At 36.4% G+C, this 22,560-nt stretch overlaps 1 protein-coding gene across 2 annotated transcripts; it reads left to right on the forward strand.

The window, feature by feature from the left end:
- Positions 1–3,307: 3,307 nt before the first annotated feature.
- On the forward strand, positions 3,308–19,709 carry ggt1b (gamma-glutamyltransferase 1b). 2 transcript variants are annotated; one of them, XM_084400871.1, is made up of 13 exons: positions 3,308–3,401; positions 4,577–4,747; positions 5,493–5,623; positions 6,222–6,311; positions 7,237–7,429; positions 7,590–7,750; positions 8,701–8,850; positions 13,868–14,004; positions 14,352–14,539; positions 15,131–15,258; positions 16,275–16,387; positions 16,475–16,588; positions 18,578–19,709. In XM_084400871.1, exons 2-13 carry the CDS (start codon positions 4,581–4,583, stop codon positions 18,722–18,724), a joined length of 1,719 nt encoding a protein of 572 aa, XP_084256997.1. In that variant the 5' UTR covers positions 3,308–3,401; positions 4,577–4,580; the 3' UTR covers positions 18,725–19,709. The 2 variants fall into 2 exon arrangements, with proteins under 2 accessions (XP_084256997.1, XP_084256998.1); XM_084400872.1 differs by lacking the exon at positions 3,308–3,401 and adding an exon at positions 4,358–4,379.
- The last annotated feature ends 2,851 nt before the right edge of the window (positions 19,710–22,560 follow it).

Consider the following 22,560-nt stretch of genomic DNA (forward strand, 5'->3'; position numbering starts at 1 on the left):
AATACATCATTTCCAAGGAGCTTTACATAAAAATGCATGTTTCTTAGTTACAATTAAGAATAATCAGAGGTGACTGTCAAATAATGTCCGTATGTCAAAAATGTAGACAACAGCAGTGCTTTTACTGAGGTAAATTTAGCTTCTAGTAGGCCTATCAGTATTTAACACAAGGGCTACTCTAACCAATATAAACATTAACTGCAATAGTAAATATTTAAGTAAAATCATTTAAAAAATGTAAAAACTTAACTTACCTGAGTGTATGAACGGGCAGAAATGGCGGACTCCTCAGTTTGAATAATTAACTGTCCCTTGTCTCGAGGTTCATCTTCGTCAATCCACCAATAGGAATTCAAGGATGATGCAACGCATATACGCCTCCAGGGGGCATTTTTACGATTATTTGTTTTTAATGTTTCCTTCGATAGATTAAAACCATCACAATATGGTATACAAAATAAAGAAAACACCTGGTTAGTTTATTTTCTTCTTCACAAAATGATTTGTCAAAAAGGCAAACTATAATGTATTAGGAAATATAAGTTTCATGCTAATGTACAGCTCAAATCATAGATATTCATATTTGTTGACTTGTTTTTGACTACAACAGTCATTCTCATGGGTCTTGACTCAAAAAGCTTTGTGAATGTGTTGTGTAGGCCTATAATTATTGTGTAATCTTTAATTTACACTTCAGTCATAAAACATGAACCATTTTAATAAAAAAGGTTCTTTGTGATGCAAGGGTTCTACATAGAACCATTTTTTGGGGGTAAAAGGTTCTATTGGCCAAATACTGAACCCCAGGGTTCTATATAGAACCCTTTTTTAAAAGAGTGTACAATACAGTTCTAAGACTATATAAATCATGCAGTTAGCTATTAGGCTATCACGTATTCATTTAGGCAGAAACAATGATCTCATTAAAGCAATAATTGCAAGCGAGCCTAATGATTACAATCTATAGAAAATTTGGCAGTTGTCCATATTCAGAGTTAGCGTCATCTGAAGTCCTCGCAGGGGTTGGCGTCATTTGGCGGACATCTGAAATCTTCATATGAGGATTGGAGCATATGTTCATATCTTAATATGAGCAGGCGTACTCTCTAGTTACCTTGAGATGGGCATCCCGAGATAAAAAAGCAAAGCAAATGGAAAATAATTAGCGTAGCTGCTGTTCATAACATTTCAAGCAAAAGGTAATCACATGCATTTAATCTGATATAACTGCAGTACAAGGCTATGCTTGGCTAAAGAGATGTCTTTAATATATTTACTGAGAGATTGAGTCTGAGACCCGAACATTATCAGGAAGGCCAGAGTTATAGGAGCCAAATGTGAAAACACTCTCCCTCCTTTAGTGGACTTGGATATCCTAGGTACTACCAAAAGTCTAGAGTTTTGTGAACTTAAAGAGCATGATGGATTGCAGGGCGATAGATGATTGGTTAAATACACAGGAACTAAACAATTTAGGGCCTTATATCAGTGGCAATACTTTGAAATGGATACGGAACTTAATAACCAGCGGAGAGATACAAATTTGGGTTATATGATCATAATTTCTTGAACTAAGAACACTAACAGCTGCATTTTGGACTAATGTAGTTTGTTTATTGAGGATAGAGGACTACCAATTATATAGTAGTGCATTACAGTAATCTAGAGGTCATGAATGCATGAACTAGATTTGTGCATCAAAAAAAAGATGACGTTCCGTAGCTTAGCGATGTTTCTGAAGTGAAAGAAGGCTGTTTTTGTAACATTTGAAATATGATTATCGAAAGACATGTTTCTGTCTAATATAACACCAAGGTCTTTAATTGTAGAGGATGAAGTAACAGAACATCCTCTTAGATGCAAATTGTATTCTAAGAGATTCTGTGTACAGGTAATACCCCAGGCTTATCCGAATTTAATAGAAGAAAATTACTGGTCATTCAACATTTGATATTTTTAACACAATCTGTCAACTTGAATAATTTAGAGATTTCATCTGGTTGTGATATTCTATATATATATATATTGTGATATAACTGAGTATCATCGCCATAACAGTGGAAACTAATTACATGTTTTCTAATAATATTACAAAGAAACTATATATATTGAAAATAGCAGAGGGCCTAAAACAGACCCTTGTGGCACTCCATGATTTACTGATGTTTACTCAGATAATTCCCTGTTTAAATAAATAAAATGGTAACGGTCAGGTACGATCTGAAGCACCATAATGCCTGTCTCTGAATACCGGTGTAATTTTGTTATCAATCTAAGAGTATGTAAGAGTAAGAGTTCTCAAGCTTCATATTAGCGTTGAACATAATACAAACCTGATTTTACTTTTGAACAATAGGATGCAGGTTTGACTTTAATTGATTGTAGGTAAATATACACTTTTTGTTTTCTGTGACTTTAATATGTTTTCTTGGTTATGCGAATGATAAGGGAACATTCCATTTTATAATTTTGCAAATATTATGTAAATGTTACTTTTGAATGTTTTCTGAACATTCTGAATCAAGCAGCAACATTTAAAATATAGACGATTGTCCAACAAAAAAAATTCAGATACGTTCCATGAACGATGTCTAAATAATGTTCTTGTGTTAATGTTTTGAGAACAATATAAAAAAACAGATAACTTTGTACTAATCAAAGCAAAGAATGCCATAGAAGTGCTGCACAGGGTGTGAAATCTCGGTGCTCTTTGGTTGTTTGGGATTATTAAGCTCTAAGAACATAGGAACTCCAAGGCACTCGAATTATGTTGAAAAAAGTTTAAAAGTCTTTATTTTATTCATGGTAACCACCAATTTGTGGTGAATAAAATAAAGGCTTTTTAACTTTTTTCAACATAGTTCGAGTGCCTTGGAGTTCCTATGTTCTTCTTTGTGCTAATGTTCTATTAACACCATGTTCACAACTTTTAGAGAACCTTGCCAGAATGTGTGCCAGGGATTTTGAATATTTGTGTTTTAGATGTCTACATTATGTAGAACATATGTGCCCAAACTTATCATAGTTAATCATTCACTAGAACTAGGCAAATGTAATAGACTTACACACGAACCGCTTAACCATTTAAATATTAAATGCATGAATACAAGTGATAGAGTAACAAAAAGCCACCTGTAGTTATGAAACGTTTACTAAGATTGTTTCAGTATGCATTTTGCTGTAATTGTGACACGTGAATTTACCATCATCACAACCTGTGCCCTTTTCACCACGGTCAATAAAACAATTATGGATGATTTCACAGGTTGATTTGGTTAAAGTTTGATGGTTATAATACTTAGACATTGAGAGCAAGAGGTTCACAGCATTGGCTCCGTCAGCCTGTGGAAAGGAGGGCTGGGACTATAGGAGACTCTACAAGAGGCCTGTGAAGTCTACAGGTAGGTGATACTCCATATACTCAAATCGCATTGTACATTAAACTCATCAGTTATGAACTTAATCATCATGAGAGCTTCAACTATTTTCTCACGCAAAGCAAAGCATTTTTGTATACGAAATATTATGCAGCATCCTAATGTTGTTGTGTCTTTTACTGTCTTGCTGTTTTACTGTCTGACACACACTGAAATGAATTTTTACTTTTTTGTTGCGATTTGTAGGAGGAAATAACACAATCTCTTGCTGTTTTCTCTGTGTGTGAGAAAATTCTAGTCTCTTGTGTGGTGGGTTTAATTTTGTTGGCTGCAGGCACTGCAGGTTTCTCAGAGATGTGCTGCAGTTCGTTCCCACACACAGCACAGCCTGACAGGATTTAATGTGGACAGTAGCAGGGCTTTGAAACTATGAAAAGACGCTTTTCTGAGGAGGATTTCACTTTTTTTATAAATGCATGAAAATGTGCTGCCTTTGGCAGGGATACATAAAGCTACATAAAATGTAGAATACGAAAGAACAAGGATGCATTTTGTCATTCTTTATAGTACTATTTTTTAGCTCAAATAATACAGAATCAAGGGCTGATTTACACTGGGAATCAATAAGCATGAAATGATCAAAAGAGCAATACATTACATTTTCAGCAAAACTATATAAATCTCCCTCAGAGGAATACTCAAAGCCAACTAACAGAGAACAATTTATTGCATGCTTTTTGAATGCATAATTGCTGCCTTGACTATGTATTTAGCAAGAAAGCAGAAAATGTTTTAAGCACATTCAATTTCCAGCTGTTAGTTTTCTTATTAACTTCATATGCATTCTGTATTACAACAATGACTGTATTTCTGCTTTATGAATTAAGATGTGTTACATAACGGAGACGGTTAACTTACATTACACAATCATTGATTGTAAAAGTTAACATAGTCATGGTGAGAATGCACATGCCCCATATAGCTTATCTCTTCTCTGGAACGGTTAGTACATTTGCTTCTATTAACAGTTAAAACGAATCTAAACGGTTTAAATTCAGATTCACTTGATGATGTTTGTCAAATCCATAGTTGCAGAACTCTTGAAGGATATGATTGCTTGCAGATACGGTTGCATAGAAACATAAACAAGTTAATACACCAGCAACAGAGAACTAGACACTTGTTGTTGCATGTTGCAGGAAAATGGTGCAGAAGTCTACTGTGGTGGGCCTGGCATTGCTGCTGCTGGCTGCAGTCGGCACGTTTTTGGCCGTTTTCTTTTCCGTTCAGGGCAAGAAGGCCGCTCCTGAAACTGGTTACTTCAAGGCAGCAGTGGCAGCAGATGCTGGGACATGCTCCGAGATCGGCAGGTTTGAGCTCTCTTCTCCTTAAATGCATATTCACTTTTTTGCCATCTTGAAGTTGAAATAAAATTAGTTCAATACAATCTCATTACATCAGATATTATAGTATTATTGTAAATAAATAGCAAAGATGTTAGGAAGGCCATATGAGGAGCACATGTAAAAGATGTTTGGTTTGTTAACCTAAAAATGAACTTACATCAGAAATTTTATTTAATAGCTGACTCATCCTCACTACATCCAACTAAAGTTGGCATGAAACAGAAGTTGCAATAGTTTTTTCTTCCCTATTGTGAATCATATTTGAGTGAAACGGCTTCTCGAACAAGAAAAAATTGAGGGTGGGACTTGATTTTGTCCATTGGGAATTGATTGGATCATTGGATGGTTGTGGTTTGCTATTGGTCGATCTCATGTGAGTGACAGGTTGCCCCGCCCTCGCGTCAGTAATCAGAGAAGAGATGTTTAAAGTGCAGAAAAACTGCACAACTGCTACATCATTTCTGACAAAACTTATTTGATATTTTGTAGTGCCACATTATATTTTGTTCAGTAGCCTAAAATGGTGGTAACGTCTATTCTGATTGGTTTTATTCAAGTCAAACATTTTATTCAGTGGAACCAAATCAACCTTACTACATTGTGCTTCATCCAACAAAATAAAAATAAAAATGGAGTTGCGTTCTGATATTTAAAATGATCATACCCAGGTTTGCATGCCAAATGCCCTGTCTTTGTGCTCTCCATGCAGGGACATCCTGAAGAGAGGCGGTTCTGCTGTAGATTCTGCCATCGCTGCTCTGCTGTGCGTGGGATTGATGAATGCCCACAGCATGGGCATCGGCGGAGGGCTCTTCTTCACTATTTATGATGCCAAAACAGGTATACAGTCACCATTACCTGTCTGATTCAACCTGACACACCAGTCTGCAGTGAACTGTGTGTATATTAAGAATTTATGTACCTTTTTTCTATAAAGATCACTTTATTACTTATATATACATTGCCCGGCCAAAGAAAAGTCAGAATCATTTAGCATGAAGAATCAGGAAGAATTGAGTCCAGACCTTACATCACAACATTTATTTCCATCAAGAGGTGCATACATTTTTGGTCAAGATCTTGTACTGACAATGCAAGAGTCCAGCACTCTGTAAAGTCTCCTCCAGCACATCCCAAAGACTTTCAATGAAGTTAACTCAGAGGTGTCAATTTATGTGTGAAAATGATTCTTCATGCTCCCTCACAACCATTCTTTCACAATCTGAGCATGATGAATCTTGACATTGTGATTGTCATCCTGGAATATGGCCATGATGTGTCTTCCTACATGAAAACTACACTCTCCATCAATTAGGGTTAGAAGAACTGCTGCCAAACATATAACATGATAGAAACATATCACTGCAATATGCATTTGCATATTTAAATCCAAACAGCGACTTTTATTTTGAAGTGTATAATTGATTTATTTTTGCAGGAAAAGTCGAAACCATCAATGCACGTGAGACGGCCCCAGCAAACGCAACCAGAGAGATGTTTGGAAATAGCACTGAACTTTCCCAGAAAGGTATCCATTAACTACATTACATAAACTATGGGAAATCATTGGTGAAACAGGATTTACACAATAGGCGGCCTTGTGATACAGTGCCAGCATGGAGAGATAAACATCAAAAACTATCAACACAATTTCAACAATCAATAACTCTATAGCTCTGCATATGTTTAATGTAGGACTTTTCGAGGAAAGCCATAAAACTGTGTCTGTGTGCACATGGACATATGTCACAACAACGTAGGCCCCGTTTACACCTGGTATTAAGATGCGTTTTGGTCGATCGGATCACAAGTAGACGAGACATTCCCATTTACACCTGGTGTTTTAATCCCTCTCTTTTGTCCACTTTCAACCACTTCTGTCCTGATATGTTGAGGGGAGGGTCTATGGGCAGAGACGATGGAAAAACTTACAGAGAGCATCAGCTTTCGTTTCTGCTGACAGCCGCAAGACCAGTCAAACGCTGTGAGTGTGTGTTAAATCAGGAATGGTGAGAGAATATTGTGCTTGGTACATTTTTCCTCTTCAAACCAAACTTGGGTCTCCGGCCGACAAAGTTTAAATCCCGTCTGGCTAGTGCGCTTCCCAATAATGTTTACCCATTAGATCAGTAGGCGGAGAGTTGGTGGTCTTTTGTGGCTGTTCGAACACATTCGACCACATGAGCTTTTACACAATGAAACAATCCGGTCTAATGTGTTTTCGTCTACCTCTGGAAGTGGTCGAACGTGGACAAGCTCAAAACGTGTTAGACCCCGTTTACACCTGTTTTTAGCGTCGCCCACTGGTGATCCGATCGACCAAAACGCATCTTACCAGGTGTAAACAGGGCTGTCATCAAGTGGATTTGGTTTTTATTACTTTCAAATAAGTACATTGACTGTCTTTTTAGATACTAGCACATGGAATCATGCATGTAAAAATTCATCCACAGGCGGTTTGTCCATCGCTGTTCCTGGAGAGATTCGGGGGTATGAGATGGCCTATGAACGACATGGCAAGCTTCCGTGGAGAGAGCTGTTTTTACCAAGCATAAAACTGGCACGGGACGGCTTTCCTGTTGGCAGCGCATTGGCCAGTGCCATTAGATCAAACAGAAATATCATTACGAATGATAAGACGTTATGGTGAGCACACGTGGATATTTTCAACCAAGATTTTTAACATTCAAAAAAATCTATCCATCTTCTTTTTAACAAGGTGCACTATAATTCTTCTTTTTATATAATGTAATGTGTGTGATATGTCTACACATTAACATTTTCTGCTGATTGTTTGGTTTCTTAGTTCTGTGTTCTGCGATTCCACTGGAAACATCCTGAAGGAAAATGACACCATAACCTTTACAAAGCTGGCAGACACTTACGAGGTGATAGCTGAGAATGGGCCTAATGCGTTCTACAGCGGATCGCTTGCTGAGAACCTTGTGAGGGACATCCAAGCTGCAGGTTTTTTTATTCGCACATGTCTATCCATTATTTGGTATCAACAGCTCCTAAAATAATCTCCACCAGTGTTGGGGAAAGTGATGCATTACAAAATTACATTACCCCCTTAAAAAAGTAACTAATTGCTTAGTTACTTTTTATAGAAAGTAATGCATAATGTAACTTTTGCATCATTGATTCTCACCTGGACCGGGCTTGCTTGTTTGTTTTTAATAAATACTTTTGGCAAATGTAAAGGCTCTTTCACACCAATTGGTAGGTTTAATTGGATCATCGAAGGTCAGCAGCAAAGAAATTGGTTAGTAAAGAGAGATTAAATACATACAGTATATTTGCATTATTTAATTATTGCAGGTTTGCGTAAAATTCTGAGTTTGTTTTTTACTGTTTTTAATGCACACACTGGATAAATAAAATTTAAATGCCAATTTGAAATATATTTACTAGATTTTCACTAGATTTCTGAAGGATCGTGTGACACTGATAACTGGAGTGATGATGTAAAAAATGCAGCTTTGTATCACAGGAATAAATTACATTTGAAATATATAAAAAAAATTCAATTGCAATAATATTTTGCAACATTACTGTTTTACAGTATTTTTTTTTATCAAATAAATGCTCACTTTATACGTTGTGAGTATAAAGGCCCGTTCACACCAACAATGATAACATGATGAATGACGCTCGTGCTTGTCTGCTGCTTTAACTGCTCAAGCTCAGTTTCGCTAAATTGTGCAGTTTCTAAGCTTCTGGCTGAGATGTTGTGGTTCATTGATTTCCAAATATGTTACATCCCACTAATTCCTGCTGCCAATAGTCCACCCAGGTAGAGGTGTTGAAGGATGGCACACAATTGGTTATTAATGACTAAATCGATAACTCAGCAGGTTTGATCTCATTAAATTGCTTAGAATCATGTGTCATACAAGCATCTGTGTGTGTTGCAGAGGGGATTATAACTCTGGAGGACTTGAGAGATTACAAGCCCTTGCTGGATGAAACCCCCCCCAGAGCTACCGTGGGTCAATTCACAATGGTGGCACCAAACGCTCCTGCCAGCGGCCCGGTCCTCACATTGATACTCAACATCCTGAGCGGTAGGTTTAGAGTTGAACCACTGCACAGCCAATCCTGGACACTATTGTTTTGCATTGTTGTTTTAACATTTCATACATAAACTACAATTTAAATAACATAGCCTAAACTAGGGTGTTTTTCCTGTTGCATTTTACATAAATTTGTCCCAGTATGGTGGATTTTACTCTAGTGATCATGATTTTTTTGTGCAATATAAATATCCGTCAGTTTTGAAAGAATAGGCTATATTATATTTATTTACTAAAGTATGACAAACATTAAAGAAGAAGATTTTGTTCTTAGGGCTCCAGACTACAACTGAAATGGTCATAAATGTGGCATAAAATAAACATATATAATAATAAACAATATATAACATAACATACACTTGCGCTGCGCACTCTCAAACAAGATGATATGTAATGAAACGGTGTGTGGACGCATACAAAGCTTTCATAACTGGATTTTAAATGATCGTACTGTATATGTTTATTATGTTGTTATATTGTTTATTATCATATATTTATTTTATGTCGCATTTACTACCATTTCGTAGTCGTAGTCTAGAGTCCTGAGATGAACTAAATCTTCTTGTTAAATATTTGTCATACTTTACCCTGGATTAGTACATAAATATAATTCCTGTCATTTTTTACAGTAGGCTTATTAAAATATTCTTCTATCCCAGATGAATGTGCAGATTATGCATGAGCCATTTGTAATTTGTAGCGCTATTAAAACATCTTACAACCAGTGTAATTTTAGTATTATTATGGTTTTTATTAATATTTTAAATCAGATTTTATTTTTTGTTGTTTTTGTCATTTTGAATAGTTTATTTTTAAATATGTCTATACAATTTTTTATACATTTTATTTTAGTTTTACTTATTTTAGTACATTAAGTTAAATTAATTAAAATACAAAATGTTGCATTGGCAGCTAGCCGAAATAAAACTAATACAATTTTTATATATTTTATTTTAATTCCGTATACGTTTATAGTCTCTTGTGTATAGTCTCTCATTAAAGGCAGGGTAGGTAGAAATGGTCTAAAAATTTTATTTTTCAAATTTGTTTAAACTTTATGTACATATCAATACATAATTAAAATGTAAGTACTCTGAAAAAGAAAGTATCAAAATCGAGTGTCTGTAGACCTCTCACGACTGTTTTAAAGACATCTCATTATTTCCATTCACTCCACCCCCTCATTTCTGTGCTTCTTCCAAAGCCACGCCCCCAAAACACATGAACGCGCGACTCCGACCGCTGAGCTAGAGGACGCATTATTTACCTGAGACAAGCGGAGGGGAAGGGGCATTTTTTTGCCTGGTTTGCCTTCACTAACTGCATATGCCGGTACTGTAAATTTAGATTGCTCTTTCTCTGCCATTGTTTTGGTATTCCTAGGTTCAGTGCCTTCTTCTTCTTCTTCGATAGATTTTATTGGCAGCTTGCAAACATAGTGCATTACCGCCATCTACTGGACGGAGGTGTGATCAGGTTCCGTGCCTCTCGCACTCCTCAAATCAAACGGTCGCGCGCAAGTGGGCAGGTGCTGTGTGGCAAAAGGGTGGTTGCCATGGTTGCGAGAGAGTGACAGTCGCCTAAGCCAATCCTTTGATTCGTCCCGAATCGAAATAATGAGCTGTGTTTAATACAGATTAAACGGTCTAGAGTCACTTGATTTTTATACTCTTTTTTTCAGAGTTCTTACATTTTAATTATGTATTGATATATATAGAAAGTTTTAACAAATTTGGATCTTTAATTTTTAATAAATCCTACCTACCCTGCCTTTAATGTAAGATAACAGTGGCTATGTTTATTTATTCAGAAATACCACAGCAACTTAGTTCGACCTTACCCGTCTGTTCTGCACATTTCACAAGTGAGTGAAGTGACTTATGCCGAGTTCACGCTGCACGATTTTTCAAAGTAGTCGGGTCACTGTTGTTTTCACACGGCATCTATCTGGCAACATTCGGTTGCTGATGTTTTCACACTGCACGATGGATCGGCGACAAGAGGTTTCACACTGCATGACTTTACAAAAGAAAGAATCGCCGACATCTTCTGTCTGGTCCACAAACAAACTAGCCTACGTTTCACACCCAAACACACGCGAGAAGTGATAAGGAAATAACGCAAGATCGCGCGTGCGTGAGACCGGAGTTCTTCTTCGTCGTGAGACTTCTCTGCAAAGAGAGTTGGGGGTAAATAAATAATTGTGCAATGTGCTAGCAAGCAAATGTTTCTGTTTGATATAATTGTAAATTAAAATAGGTTACTGATACTGAACTCCTCCCCGAACATCCCGCTGCCCTGTATGCTCTCTCATTGGCTGTAGCTCATCGCCGATGTAGTTTCAGTCAGAACACATTTAACACAGCAGGATTTTGAATCGCTGCCAAATATCTCATGGGCATCGGCGATTCGTCTGCGATTCTCTCAGATCGCGTCTTGTCACTCACGTGAACGAGCACCGATTTATGATTTCGGCATTTGTCGCCGATCAGGTTCAGGTTCATTTATTTGTACCCAGGTAGATTTGTTTCGCAGTGTCAGAGTTATCCATGTTTATAAGACAAACACATACAATAAACATTAGACAATATTACAGACAAAATGTCATCTGTGCATTTTGTTCCTCTGATTAATGGCTGCTGGGACAAAGCTATTCTTATACCGCTTTGTTCTGCACTTTGGGACTTTATACCTTCGTCTAGAAGGAAGCTCATCATTTAAAATTGAGCCACTTATCCGCTGTAACTGTCTGGTATACAGGGACACTGGGCTGAACTGTGACACACCTATCAGCTTATTAGACCATTTAACAATTTTATTTAGGGAGTTTCTGTTCTGTAAAGATAGATTCCCAAACCATGCCACCAAAGACAAAGGTAAAATTGATTAAAAAAAGCATGGTAAAGTAAGTATGGTTTTATCAATGTTAAAATAAGACAGTTTCCTCAAACAAAACAGGCACTGGTGCCCCTTTTTGCACACAGCTTCACAATTTGCCTCAAAGTTTAATTTTGAGTCGATAATTGTCCCAAGATATTTGTAGGATTGTCTGACCTTTAATGGATGTGACTTAATGCATGTGGGCATGTCTTCTAAAATCAATTATCATAACTTGTGTCTTAGATATGTTTAATTGAAGGTAGGACTCCTCACACCACGTGACAAAGTCATCGATGACTGGTTCGTGACAGGTCTCAGTCATTGTCCTGAAGCCTACTAACAATAAGCGATCTCCCAAAACCTGTCGTTGAGCGAAAATCGGGCCTGTAGTTTCAGTTTTAGTTTTTGTTAACTATAATAACCCTGCTCAAAACTGCAACTTTATATGTCACAGTGTGACTTTATATCTCACAATGTGAACTATTTTTAATCTGAGGCAGAAACAAGTTTCCATGATATAACCAACGTTGACCAGCATGAGAATTCACGCTGGTCTTTTAGCAGCAAGAGGAAACATGCAGTTGCTCATTACAGGATGACCATTAGTCAGTCTTTAATGTTCTTAATCATTTCCTCATGTGGAACGGTGTCAGGGGAGGATGAGACTTCAGAACTTTCCAACATTTTTTTTGTTGCTATGAGCTATTAAAATCCCTCCACCCTTCACTCCGCCATGCCTTTCCTCCTGTCTCCCACACCAACACTAACGTGGGCTGTTTGCCACTAATTGGACACAAACCAAGCATGGAAAAATCCATGCAGTCAGCGTGTTCCGACCCTTTCCTTGGGGTTCCACCAGCAGGGGATACTCTGAAGGAGCCTGTCATCTGAGATTCATCAGCTTTGCTTTCTTGCGGCGAGCTGGACGTTCTCCACGGCTCTGTGTCTTGGTCTTTTTTAAAACACCCACTCTGTAGCTTTACTGATGAGATACTTAGTCATTAAGTTGCTGCCAGACAGGGCACGGCCGTCGATAAACACTGTTAGCACTTGTTTTTGTTTTTTTCACAATGTAGCTTGATTTATTCAGAAGTTATGAAACATCTTCGGCTCCGAAAACTCTCATAATTGTTCAATTATTTCAAACAGACATGTCTGGCATAAATGGGCGAGACAATTTGAGATGTTTTCAGACAGTAAAACTGGGTCAGTTGTCCAACATTAAAATCATAGTTGACCTAAAAATTAAAATCACATCATCATTTACTCACTCTCATGTCATTTCCAAACCCATTGTACTTACTTTCTTCTATGGAACATGCAATGAGATGTTTTGAAGAAAATTCGGCAGAATATTATGCTTTTTTTTTTTTTACATTTTCAGCTGTATTTAGTGTGTAATGCTGCTGTTTGAGCATGAAAAACGTCTGGAAAGTTACAGCACAAAGTCACTCCAAAGGGAGTTATTCTCTATATCAGTGCGCACTGATTCTGAACTCCCTGAAACTCCTCGATTGTAGTCTTCAGTTTTCTTATGGGAACGAACACATCACAATATCCCTAATTTAAATAATTGCTGCCCAAAACATACGCAAAAAAGCGGCAAGGCCTGGTTGAGTTGCGTTAGAAGTGTGTAGAAACTTGCGGTTATGGTAAGAGGTGTGACATTTCCGAAACGCGCTCGAATCGGTTGACCAATCACAACACACTGGTCCAGCGGACCAATCAGAGCACACTGCGCTTTTCAGAAGGAGGGGCTTCATAGAGATCGGAACTAAACAGAGCGTTACTGACAGACTGGGAAGAGAGGTGCTGCAACAATGTCAAATATTTAAAAAATAATGTGTTTTTTTCAAGCATGAAAACCTAGACCCCAAAAACAAAACCAAGATTTTGAAAAAGGGCATAATAGGTCCTCTTTAAGAACTGACATTTTCTCATCTCATTTGTGCTTCTGCATATTCAGATTTGATAAGACGAATGCGAGAAACATACGTCATGCTTCTGAAGACTTTTCTATGGCAGCCATCTTGATGATTGGCAGTTCTATCCATTCATATGACAACAGTTGACATGGTTGAGTAATCGATGGAGTGAATCAAACTGAGCTCCTGTTCTCTTTCCTCAGGTTACAACTTTAGTCCAGACAGTGTCTCCACCACTGAAAATAAAATCCTCACCTATCATCGCATAGTCGAGGCGTACCGGTTTGCGTATGCAAAAAGGAGCACCTTGGGGGATCCGCAATTTCTTAACATCTCTGATGTAAGTTGTGAACAAAGAAAGGGTTGCTTTTTTCATTTTAATTTAGTTACAACTATTCCTTGTGACTTTTTGTCAATAGACTATTATTTAGATGTAAAAATGCTCACATGCATCTTCAGCAGTTGTTCAGGTTGACACAGATGGCATTGGCATATGTTAGCCTCTCTCGATCAGTTGTGATCAAAGCCTTTATTGAATCCGACATGCAGCATCTCACACTAATCACAGAGCATGAAAATAGTGCGCTATTGAACGGCTCATTGTGCGTTCGCTCTTTTGATCAGCTGTTCTTTCAAGCCTCCAGCAGGGCCACAATAATGATCTGTGATCCTCTTTCTCTCTGGCAGTTCATCCAGAACATTACCTCCAAAGGCTATGCTGACATGATACTCCAGAAGATCACAGATAATACGACTCAGCAAGAGAGCTACTATGAACCCGAGTTCTATCTTCCCGACAATCACGGCACGTCGCACGTGTCAGTGGTGGCAGAAGACGGCAGTGCAGTCGCCGCCACCAGCACCATCAACTTATAGTGAGCATTTGCCTTTTTTCTTTGCTTCATATGTTTTCTCCAGCATATAGGCATCAAAAATATGTCATTACTTAGTCACAGATTTTACAATTTCAGGGGGAATTAGCCTATGATTTGGCTTACATAAAGTGCCCTTATTATGCTAGGTTGCACAAGAGCTCCTATTTTAGGTTCCACATTTTTTTTTAGGATCTCTCCTACAATAGGCTGACATGCATCCTAGTTCAAAAAACACTTTAACCTCTCTAAACTCTGATTGGTCAGATGGCTCAGTCTCTACTCTGCTCTGATTGGTCAGATGCAGTCTGTTGTGATTGGTCTACTCTGCTATGAATTTGATATTCTACTCTGCACTTTGATCTTTGAAACTTTGCAGACCTTTTACATCCACAAACAGCTATAATACACACTACATGAAAGGTAGCACACTACACCAACAACAACAACAATACACACACAAAAAAAAAAACACACACAGAGATAGAAGGTTATTTTAACCAAAAATAAATAAGTACAAATTTAACACTAAAAATAAATACACAGCATTTTTTCATATTTGTAAATGGCATCATGTTCTTTCTCTTCTCCCAGTTTTGGCTCCAAGTTTATGTCAAATTCAACAGGAATTTTACTTAACAATGAGATGGATGACTTCAGTTCTCCCTTGATCACCAACAACTTTGGAGTTCCTCCGTCTCCCAACAACTTCATTGTCCCACGTGAGAAAACTTGATCACAGCCATTGGCAATAGCATGTACTCATACTGTTTTTTTTTGTTGTTGTTTTTTTGCAGTATGTATTCTATAAGCCAAGAGTGCTATGCTTTACTTACAGTGACTTTAGGATTACTCCACTTTGCATTGCACTTTACAGTCTTATCATCATTACTTGTAGTAAAATCACTGTAACGTGGCTTATAGCTTCTATAAAAACAACAATATGATAAAAGACACTAGTTAGTTCGAGTAAAAATCGTTATATGTGTTTTATCTCACCTTTGGCTAATATATATTATTTAAAACTACTACTCTAAAAGGACTTCAAAATTAATACTTACATATTTGAATAGTATTCAATACAATAAAAATTTATATAATTTAATATAAATATAATAATAATAATTAAAACAATAATAATTTTGATCTTTTGAATAAGTCACAATTCACAAATGTGATTGAATTATTCATTCAAGTTTAAAAGATCAAAATTGGATTAAAAATGCTAAATTAATACTCAATACAATATTGTTTAAATAAAAATAAATAATTTTAAATATTATACAATCAATATTTTAATGTATATAATTGAGTGTATAAAAATAAATATAACAAAAAAAAACAATAATAATTTTGATCTTTTGAACTTGTTTGAATAAGTCAAGAATGAGATGTTAAAATATAATAATAATATTTCAACATCTCATTCTTGACAAGTTCAAAAGATCAAAATTGGATTAAAAATGCAAAATACATTGACATCAATAATATCAAATGGTAATAAATATTATCATTATTTCAAATGTATATAATCAAATATATACATATAAATAGCAAATATAAAATAATTATAAAAAATAACTACAAATAATAGAATAACAGTTATTATTTTAACATCTTATTCTTGACTTATTCAAAAGATCAAAATTTGACTGTTTCAAACACAGCCACAAACTTTAGTGAAACTTTGAAGATTTAGTTTTAATTGTTTGGTAACCCTGTTCTCATCTTTGCTCAGATAAAAGGCCCATGTCTTCTATGTGTCCCGCCATCCTGCTAGACAAAAACAACAAGGTTAAAATGGTAGTAGGAGGCTCTGGAGGAACGAAGATCACCACAGCAGTGGCCCAGGTGCATTTTTATTTTATTGTAGTCCAGATAGTTGTGCTGGACATAGTTCAAACCTTATCACTTCATGCATAACTGACCTCTGCGCAGGTGATCCTAAATGCACTGTTCTTCGAATACGACCTGAAGAAAGCAATAGAAGACCCAAGAATTCATAATCAACTCAGTCCAAACACCACACAGGGAGAGCCTGACTTTGACAAGGTGAGTGAAGTAATGTATACAGGTGTCATTTTATGATAAGACAATAAAGTAGTAACTGATGTAATCTGATTACTAATCAGATTCCAAAAATGAAGTACTTGTAATTATATTATATTATATTTAGCTTATAATCAGAATATTGTTACTTTTGTATTGATTGTGTAATTTACACTGTAAATTCAATTTGTTGATTTTCCCTCATTTGTTTTTTTCTCTTTTAAATTTTACTTTCTAAAAAAAAAGACTACCACTTATACAGTATATATGGTTGGGAAGTCTTCCAGATTTGTGGAATTAAAAAAGCACACTTTTAAGGAGACATATGGCAAAAACATTACTGTGCAATATAAACTCTATATTTCCAATTGACGTCAAATTATTACATAAAAACCATTATAATTAGAATTTATTTAATAGCAATTTAACCAGATATTACTATGTGTTTGGAAGGCATTTTAAAATGTATTTAAAATGAATATTTCATATTCACAATGTAATCCACACACTGAAAAAAATGATTAGTTGAATTTAATAAAATTCTGTATGGTAAGTGGTTGCACACAATTGATTTTAGCTACATTTAAACAAATGCATTAAGGTGCACTAAAATTGATTAAAGGTGCATTAAGCAACTTTTCATGTTAAAAATACCCATTTTTCTAACCCATACATGCTTAAACAATTGCCTGATGGGCTGAATGAGCCCTTCTATGATCACTGCGATTGCCTCTATAATCCTGTACAGTAAAATAAATAAGAGGGATTCGGGTCGGAATCGACTGGGCGTGACGTCATGCGCGTTCACGCTCACCTGGCTATGTCTGGCAGGTTTGTGTATTCGCCGCCATTATCCGCATCAGCGAAGACAACTCAAGCGACTTTTGCAAAAGTAGAAGATGGATTCAAAGAGACCGGCTTCTAGTTCATCCCAAACCCCAACGCAAACTCCACATAACCGCGTGCACAACTCTGGTTGCAGTTTCGCGTGTCGCCAGAAGGGGGCATAGTTCTGCAAAAACTCAAGAGACTTGCGCAATGCACCTTTAAGTGCAACTTAATGCATTTGTTTAAATGTAGCTAAAATCAATTGTGTGCAACCACTTACCATACATTTTTTTTATTAAATTCAACGAATAATTTTTTTTCAGTGCACCTACATGCAAAGCCAGCTGCATTAGCATAAAGTTTGCTTTAGTTTTGTGAACGTGTTGTGTACTGTATACTCTCCTTCAAAATTTTTCACAGATGCACTTTTATGATAACTTTTTAGACTTGAAATTCAGAAACATAACTGGTCTAATCTGTTACCACTCATGGATGGCATTTGTAATGCCAAAATTACCTGTTCATAAGTATAGAAACTGTCTAATAATTCAAACATATTGGAGTCTATGACCGATGAAGGTCCTAGACCATCACCCACATCCACATGTCCATATTTTATATTTTTATGGTTAAATTATAAGCTTTTCATCCGCTCTATCATAAACTCCAGTTTGAGAAACCCTGACGTAATGTAATATTTAATGCACTTCATGTTGTTAACAAAGTAAGGTCCTATGTGATAAACAAGTTGTCAAAAGTAATCTAAAAGTAATCCGATTGGACTACTAAAATGTGTAGTCTAATAAATGACTTTAATTTTAATATTGTATTTGTAATCAGTAACGGACTACAATTAATTAGTAATCAACCCAGCACTGGCTGCAAGTGTGTTTTTGAGTTTAACCACTTATCCATGGTCACATTACCCCAAAATGAAATGATTGTAACAGCAATTTCTTTCAATGCTGGATTGAAATACAATAGTCAACATTTGAAGTTATACATGAATTTTGAACAATACCCGTTCTTGTCTTAGGACAACTTTGATGAACTTTTTTTCATCCACTTCTAAATGTTGACTACTATAAATCCCGTATATTTTCTTGATATTTTCTTTGGTTGTTCTGAGTAGTTTTGGCTAAGCAAATCCCACTCAACCCACAGGCCGTTTTGGAGGGTCTCGCCCAGAAGAACCATGTTATAGAGGTGTTGAAGTCCACAGGCGCAGTGGTTCAAGCCGTGGTGCGGGACAGTGCTGGCCTCAGCGCTGAGTCAGACCCCCGTAAGGGAGGATACGCAGCTGGGTACTGACCTCCGACTCAGCGATCCAAGTCTCCAGGCCAGGTGGAGGCAATCGAGATGCTACTTCAAGACCCCAAGGACACTTTCCCCCAATGCTGCTCTCAAACAACCAAGTGCCTCCATCAGAGATCCCACAGGCAAATCAGAAGTGCTGTCAATGTTGATCTCTTCACACTCCACATTCAGTGAATGAGTTAAACACACACACACACATTGAGAACACACCATCTTTCTGTGGCTGTTTCTTCTGATGACATCCACACAACACCATCTGTACTGCTCATCGTATTTATTTCCGCAAATAAACGTGTTGTGATGGCGATTATGAACTCTCTTACGTGTCTTCTGTCTGTTCTGAGATTTACATCCAGGCACGAGACATTTTTTGCAAGACTTAGAGGGAGTGTCTCAGGGGAGGAAGTTTTAATCAAGCTTCTAATATGAGAGCTGAAGCATGAACAAGAGTTGAAATGCTCGTTTTAATGTCCCACGAGTATGTGGTCCTGCCCACAGGCACCGGCCCAACATCAAGCAGCATCATTAATCCTGAAGTTGTGGGGGACAGAGAAAAATCACATAAACAGCCCTTAATTAAACTTTCAAACTTTGGCTGTACTGAACTATAAGAAAAGACTGTCGCACTCTTTAATCTAACAAATTGTACGTCATTTTTGTCACGCTTTAATATTTCGAAATGGCCGATTAAATACAGCTGCAGGGCTGAGAGATGCACACGAGAAACATTTGTGACATCTTTAATCTGACATGTAAAGTACATTTTCTAAATGGCAGATCAAATTTCATGTCAAAGCAAATTTATCCAGATCTAAAAAATATACATATCAATGCAATTATTTGGCAAATGATTTTACATGAATTATTAATTGCCATTTTTTTGTCCTAAAATGTTATCTGTGGGGTAAAAAGTGTCTGAATTAAAAATGGTCTCCAAATGCATGGAGTGTATTTAATTATATATATTATAGAAATGCTGTTTTTATTACAAATACAAATGCAGCTGTTAAATTGTTTTACAAAATTAAAATATTCTGAATATTAACGCTTTTTCTGGGTGGTTTGTGAAAATGTGAATGATGTGCAGCACATTAAATGGTTCGGAGTAATTTCAACCTAGGGTCCTTTGCACCATGACCTCGAGCCAAACACCCCCCAGAAGCTTTTTTTTTTTCCTTGGTTGAACATTATATTAAAGTTAGCGCTTATTTAGAGATATCAGCCAAATGGCTTAGTGCAGGTGCTAATGGATCTAAGGTTGTATCTCGTACCTCACTAATAATGTCCAGAATGGTACCAAACTTCTACAGTAGTACAAACAGGTTCTGTACTCATAAAACGAGGCATTGGAAAGTTTGTAAGTACATCAGGAAATTATTTAACCCTCAGACGGTCCTCTGTCATTTCTGACCGAAAAATGTTCTGTTTTGAATTTCTAAAAATCACAGCTTCATCGGAATGTTATGAAACTTGGTGACTTTTGTGGCATTAGGTATGTGAATACAAAAAAAAATTGGGGTCATGATCCGAGCATGCTAAGTGGTCGTAAAAAAAAATAGTCACACTACAGGCCTTCGGTCAAAAATGACCGACCCATAGGAAATGAATGGGAATTTGACAAAAAAAAAAAAAATTCTCCGAATTTTTGTGTGTACAATCTACAAATCGGCCACAATCTTAAAAAAAAGTACACCGCTGTAAAGGGGTGACACTCTACAACATCAAGAGTGCAAAAAAAGACACACCCACCTACACACACACACATACAAACACACTTTTATACACATACACACCAATCATTTTGAGTACAAAAAATCTGTTTTGAATTTTTAAAAATCACAGCTTCATCGGAATGTTACAAAACTTTTTGACTTTTATGGCATTGGGTATGTGAACACATAAACACATAGCATGCTAAGGGGTCGTAAAAAAAATAGTCACACTTGTGGTCTTCGGTCAAAAATGACCCCCATAGGAAATGAATGGGAAATTGACCAAAAATGTAAAAATCAAAAAAAAAATTTTTATTATTTTTTATTATTAAACAATATTATTTTACATAAAGTGTTATAATTGAATGAATTGCATTTTTTGTTACAAATTCTGTAAAAAAAAAAGAAGTAAATGTGTCCACAAACAGCTGGGGAATTCACATGCCTCTCCATAGAGAGCCATCTAGTGGTTACACAATGGTTCTACGCTTTCTCTCCCTACTCTCACCAGATGATGTTAATCTGCTTAAAACATTTTTTTTTTGAAGGCCTAGACTCTATATTAAACTAAAATACTGCATTAAAAAAAAAACAAAAAAAAACATATATATATAAAAAATGTTTTATTAATTTCAATGGCAAAAATAGACCATAAATATTGCATAAATATTAATAAATTCAATCAAATTCTCTCAAAATACAAAATTAAAAAGAATAAATATTATAGAACAAAAATAAATTGCATTGGTTTTACTGGGATGGAGGAAGTTTCATTTTTAGGTGTCCGGTCACTTCTGACCGGGAAGGCCCAGGGTGTGACTCCGAAAGGAAGACCTTCTGAGGGTTAAATAACACTTGCCTGATGGCTAATGCTACCGCTAACCTGGACGTCGAGGTCACTTCCGTGATTTGGAAAAAGCCCGTAAAAGTCCTGGCAGAAAGCGATGCGTAAGGATGTAGTGTAACGACGCCCAGTTCCAGGAATGCACTAGTATTTTGTTGATAAGTTAGTACCAGTTTGCAAAAATTGTCAACAATTAATTTCTATGGAGTGTTAAATTCATAGCTTTTCCCTTACACTTGTGAGTTTTGCAAAGGTGAGTGTTTGGCTCGAGGTCATGGTGAAAAGGACCCTAGGTTGAAATTACTCCGAACCATCCCTTTAAGTCTTTAGAAGAGCATAGTGCATTACTAAACTTTTTTTTTTTTCTCATTTATGTTTACATTTTTATTTTAAGTGCAAATAATTTGTGTTTTCCCAGTGTGTAAATGAATAAATAAATGTAACGTGTGCTGAACCACAAACATATAAATCAAGAATTAAATAAAATATTTGCGATTTATGCGCAACAGAAAAATAAATTAAAAGTATTTTGATCAGTAGCCTATTTGAAAAACTATTTTTAAGCGACGCTCGTTCACGTGAGCAACACAACGCATGAGTTTTGTGTTGACGCGAAAAAAGACGTTGCGTGAATGAGCGTTAAAGATGAATATTTTATAAATAAAGAGGTAAATTATGTTTTGTTGCACAAACAAAGCACTTGCGTCACTTCATAAAACAGAGGTTAAACCACTGGAGTCACATGGATTAGGCCCACTTTAATAATGTCTTTACTGGGGCTTGAAAGTAGTTACGTAGGCTGTCAATGGAGGGACAGAAAGCTTCATTAAAAATATCTTAATTTGTGTTCCAAAGATGAATGAATGTCTTGTAGTGTAGAATATGTGCCCTTAAAGTGTTTTGGAAATCAGTGGTGTACCTGCAGATGCTAATGATTTTGTTGACCAGTTTCTCATGCTAATTGCATCTAGTCGCTAATACTAGCTAATAGGCTACCAAATCAATAATTGGTAAGCATGTTTCTTGTTTACAGCCATCAGATGCTAAAACACCTCAGTTTTTGTGATGTGTCTCATTTATACCAGTAAATGTTGAGTTCAGAAGCAGGTTATTTCATCCTCTGCGATCTAGGAAAGGAAAGCTGATTTGCACTTTAAATAGAAGTTCTAAGCCTGTCATTATTATAGCAGTTAATATTATTAAAGGTCATGTTGTGAAGTCTGATTATGTTCTCATAGAGCAAACTCTACACAAGGGCACAGATATGTTTTGAG

This window comes from Rutilus rutilus (genome assembly GCF_951802725.1).
Source record: "Rutilus rutilus genome assembly, chromosome: 25".
NCBI lineage: Eukaryota > Metazoa > Chordata > Actinopteri > Cypriniformes > Leuciscidae > Rutilus > Rutilus rutilus.